Source organism: Sinocyclocheilus grahami, unplaced genomic scaffold, assembly GCF_001515645.1.
Source record: "Sinocyclocheilus grahami isolate Dianchi unplaced genomic scaffold, SAMN03320097.WGS_v1.1 scaffold6386.1, whole genome shotgun sequence".
Taxonomy (NCBI): Eukaryota; Metazoa; Chordata; class Actinopteri; order Cypriniformes; family Cyprinidae; genus Sinocyclocheilus; species Sinocyclocheilus grahami.
In genome coordinates, this window is record NW_015510822.1 from 4,374 (window position 1) to 9,679 (window position 5,306).

A 5,306-nucleotide genomic window follows, 5' to 3' on the forward strand; every position below is an offset into this window, starting at 1 on the left:
CCTCAAAAATAATCCCATTGTTGGTTGCTTAAAATGGGTGGCTTGTTAGGAGGTGTGTTCCATGATGTTCTGCTGGTTAGTTGGCTATTAAGGTAAGGATCTCTTTCTGATATTCTCTTTATTGGTTTAAGGATGGTGTTTTTTGCAGAGATAATCAGTTTGTCTTTTATTACAGGTTTACAATGACATCCTCTGGTAAGTCTTTAAAAACAGCATCCAACAATGACATCACACCACTGTACATTCAACAAGAAACAACAAGTAACTTAATATTTAATGTGCTGCTTGCAAAAATGATTTGAATTTTAAAGCAAAAAAAAAATTTCTGTTCACCTAGTTATGCCAAACCAAAAAAATTGAACAATAAGATAGCATAGCTTTCATAAAAATCTCAGTTGATCTGTAATTTGTTATTTGGTTCATCTGGGGTTTGGCAGTGATGTTCTGTTGAATGAGTGTTTCCCTTTTGTGAGGACTTCCATCAGTGAGCAGAGATGATTGCATGAATCCAGTACAGTAATGTGACAATAAACGCCATCACCTGCAAACAAATGAAACGTAATCAAGCCTTATGCTATGCTCCAGTTAAATCACATCCATCATTATATTTACATTTAGGCCTAGAATAATCTGACGGCTTATGTTTGATCCAAACACAATGTGTTTGGATAAAAATTCCAGGTGACACTCTGTAATGTGCAGGCAGAAACGTGGATCTATATGCAGGGTTAAAAAAAAAATAAATAAAACAAGAACAAGGAAAGCACGAGGAACAAGGGCATTACAGGAGACAATGACTGACAGGACAAGTGAAACACAAGGGCTATATGTACACAGAGCAGAAGCAATTAACTAATCAGTAACCATGGAAACTAACTAAGGAGATGGGTGGGGTTCAATGATTGTCCATGACAAATACAAGGGGAACAGACAGAGCAGCAGGGAAACATGAGGGGAACAAGGCAACAATGAAACACAGAACTACAAACTAAGTCCAAAACAAAGACCATGGCAACCCTGACACCTTTGCTAGACCAGAGAGTTTTTACGACCTAATGGCATGTTGAGAGTCACCCCTCTCACTACAATTTCCATAGGAAATCCACAGTGCACAGTAAAAATGGACTCTTCTCTAATTAATTAATAGGAAAACCTGTGTGTGTGTGTGTGTGTGTGTGTGTGTATGTTAGACCAGTTTAAGTGTTTATGTAGTACGTTAGACTAGTTTAAGTATTTATGTAGTTTATAAAGCCTTACTTGTATCACACTTGACGTTGTTCATTGTTTGCTCATAACTGGAGTCACTCAATCATGCAGATTAATGCTACAAGCTCTTTGCAGAATTGTACAGTAAGAAAGTTATTTCCCTTAACCAGGAAATTAACGTTCTTAGAATTGACAGACAGTTGACCCTGAGAGGTCAAGTAAATATCTACAGCGGATCTAAATATTTATAATTAATTATAACTAGTTATGATTAATTATCCATATTTCCCCATGAGCTGATACGCTACATTTCCATTGATTTATGGTTTGTTAGTATATGACAATATTTGGCTGAGATACAACTATTTGAATATCTGGAATCTGAGGGTGCAAAAAAAAAATCTAAATATTGAGAAAATCGCCTATAAAGTTGTCCAAATGAAGTTCTTAGCAATGCATATTACTAATCAAATTAAGTTTTGATATATTTATGATAGGAAATTTACAAAATATCTTCATGGAACATGATCTTTACTTAATATACTAATGATTTTGGCATAATAGAAATATCAATAATTTGATCCATATAATGTATTGTTGGCTATTGCTACAAATATACCCGTGTTACATATGACTGGTTTTGTGGTCCAGGGTCACAAATGTGTTAATAGTGGAATTTGTTTCTTACAATCACATCTTAAATCGATGGACTGTAGTATTGTGAATTATTTTGATGTTTTTATCAGCTGTTTGGACTGCAGAGGATCCGTTGGTGAGCAAGTGATGTAATGCTAAATGTCTCCAAATCTCGTCCCATGAAGAAACAGCTACATCTTGGAATGCCTGAGTGTGAGTATATAACTGTATAAATATCTGGTTTGGTTTAGCTACCAAATCAGACATCAAGAGACTACAACAGACAGTCTGGACTGCTGAAATGATTATTAGTGCTCCAGGACATAATCCTTAAATATTTTCTGACTTAACCTCACTGCTTCACCTAATTATCTTTGTACATTTATTTTTCATTCTTTAATTTATGTGTACACAGGAACCTCCATTACTAAGAAAAATTCCTTGTTCACGCTTGGCAATAAAGCTTTTTCTAAGTACATTTTCAGCAAATTTTCATTTTCGTGTATTATCAGTGTAAATTGTTCTTAATAAGTATTTTGGGAAACATGTCATTATCTATGATAAAAGAGTCTTACCACAGCAGCAATGTCTAGCTGGTACACTTTATCCACTCCTTGTTTTCTGATAGTGACATTAGCCAAAAGCACTGCAGCACTCAGATAAAAGAATGGGCTGAATGCATGATATCCTACATCCTAAAGACAGAGCAGAAGTGGAAGTGTATGTCATGTACAGGGTTGTTTTCATAATGCAATACCCTTATTAAAACATTAAAATGTTATAGTCTAGGTCTACATCTGGTTTAATGTTGGTCTGAGAAACCAAACATTGAACATGGGAGCCCATGCAAAAAAGTACTGTAGTGGTACTAGGTAGTAATGTCCCAGTGAATTGCTTTAAAAGGAACATAAGTTTGTGGCTTTACCATGGTTTTTACTCATAGGATTTGGAGACTACCATGGTAATAACATAGTATTTATTACCATGTTGTCTCCAAAACGGTTGTCTCCTATGACCAAAAACATGGTAAAACCACAAACGTATGTTTCTTACCAAGCTAGGCCAGATGCTGCTCTGATTTATGCCAGTAATAAATATGAGGAACCAGAGAGTGGTGATAAGGAAGCAGAAAAGTGACACAAACATGACCCAGCCCTGAGGATTTGCTGGTTCCACTTTGGTGGAGGTCACTAGTGTCCACACCAATCCACCAAACACCTGGAAAAAACGAACACACAGCACACCTGAACACAAAGTTACTCATATAAAGACATGACTTCATTTACTGTATATAGACCTACAAACTCGCTAGGTTCACATTATTAAACAGCTGGTTACATTCATGGGATTGACAACAGTATTTTATAAAAAATGTGAATCTCAAACTGTCCCATTCACAAAGCAGCTTGCATACTGTATTTGTGTTAATTAAATGTAAATTCTAGTGTGTCTGCCCTCATCATCCGGCTCAAGCAGGATATTTCTGTGAGTCCTGCTGCTGTTTATCTAATTTAATGGGCGTGGCAGGAATTACTTATGAAATGATGCCACCTGATCTGGCAGCAAGGGCTTTTCACTGCATGGATCACTTTTCACTGGAGGAAATGTTCTGCCTTTACATCCATATGTAGATCAGTTATGGGACAGGTTATTCAAAAATGCATAACTGACAATGACTTTGATGCTCTAATGAACAAGTTTTTGTTTGTTGCATTAAATTAAGGATTTTTTTGGCACTTAAAAACATTACAGGTGGTGTAACTATATGGAGATTGTACTAAATAATTTAAAAAGTGCTGAATTTCTTGTAAAAACACTGGTTTATGTAATATTTTATTATTATTTCTTTCATTCAAATTAACAATAACGACATTCAAAACAAAACAAACAAACAAAAAAAAAAAAATCACAAAGTGGTTAGCCAATCCCAAATTGTTTTTGGTACAAATAATTTCTTAAAATAATTTATTCTGGTCTTGACTTACTGGTTTCTAAATACTTCTTGAATTTTTAAAGAGTCATATTGCCTTTCTCTTGTGTTGTTTCATGGTTTCATGAGAGACTGTCATGTAACCTGTCCATATAGACATTTATCTATCAGCTTCTACCAAATGAAAGATAATTTACACGTAAATACCAGAGAATAGTGTAGAGTTTTATTGCACACATGGTTTGTAATGACAACAACAAAAGATATGGGAAGGGTTTTCTCTTCCTTTTTGCTATCATAACTATGCGGTTATAAGGTTAGTGGCAGTGTATTTGCATTTGACATTGTTTTCACTGCGGTGCACCAACAGACCAGTTGAGAAGCCCTGTAATGGATCAGTAGGCTCTATAAACAGACGAAGTTGACTCTTAAATAAAACCTGCCCCAATAAAGCATTTTATTCATTTAATTTCACTGTAATTCATTTATTTCTCAGTATTCACAGCTTGTTTTGTATCTTGCAACTGAATGGATTTAGAGCGCTTGAAACTAAAGTTTAGCTTTGACACAAATCCTTAGCAAGTGTCAGAAACACAATACATGCCATTTCTCGTAAGTCTCTTAATTTAAATACATTTACAAGAAAAAAAAATAGATAATTGTCAATAGGTGTGTCACACAAAAGTTAATCCAAAACATTTAGGAAATAACTGCCTTGACTCATCTGACTGACATTAAATGAACTGGAATCTCAAAAAAACAAAACAGCGGTTTCACCATACACCATTTAACCTGGTTGTTAAATCTCCATCATCTCCAATGTTCCAGACACTTGTTACACTATGCTTTTAACCCTGAGCTTTATTCTGTCTCTCATCCAACTTTGAGACCCTCAGGATTAATTAAATTAGGTTGTTATTAATATAGTAATGAAATGCATGATTTGATATTGCTGATTGCATACTTACAAACTCTGGAATGAAGAGAATATCAGGCATGGTGGTGAAAATCTTACTGCCACTGGGCATCATGCTCACTGAAGAAGCCGTTGTGTCTGTGGTACTAAAGGAAATGTTAAAAACATGAGATGATAGATAAACTGAGACTTTTAAACTTCTTCCTTATCTATAACGTCCCTCCCTATCCTGTTTTCTGTCAGGGTTCGGGTAGAGGATGGAGCGAGGACTCAGTACTGCAGAGACATGGGCTTTTATTAATAATAAAAATAAACAAAACAGCAACAAAAACTACCCCGTGGGGGAAAAACAGGCTGGCAAGGCAATGCACGATCTGGACACGACAGGACACATCCGGGGAGAGATGACAACGAACCGACGCAGGACTGCAAACACAAGGAGAATAAATGGAGAGCAAATGAGGAGGGTAACGAGGGAACACATGTGGGGCAAATATCAAAGACATGTGCTCACACAAAACAAAACACAAGCCATGTGCTAGAACAAAAGACACGAACATGCAGCTAATGAGAAAATGAGAAAACCGCGTGTTCACACAAGACAACAAGAAAAGCACG

The 5,306-nt window shown here is 35.9% G+C and overlaps 1 protein-coding gene across 1 annotated transcript; it reads right to left on the reverse strand.

Moving 5' to 3' along the window:
* Positions 1–378: 378 nt before the first annotated feature.
* Positions 379–5,084, reverse strand: LOC107577567 (myelin and lymphocyte protein-like). Its single transcript, XM_016263628.1, has 5 exons — positions 5,024–5,084; positions 4,741–4,834; positions 2,896–3,060; positions 2,418–2,537; positions 379–541 (listed from the first exon to the last, which is right to left on the reverse strand). Exons 1-5 carry the CDS (start codon positions 5,080–5,082, stop codon positions 482–484), a joined length of 498 nt encoding a protein of 165 aa, XP_016119114.1. The 5' UTR covers positions 5,083–5,084; the 3' UTR covers positions 379–481.
* Between the last annotated feature and the right edge of the window lie 222 nt (positions 5,085–5,306).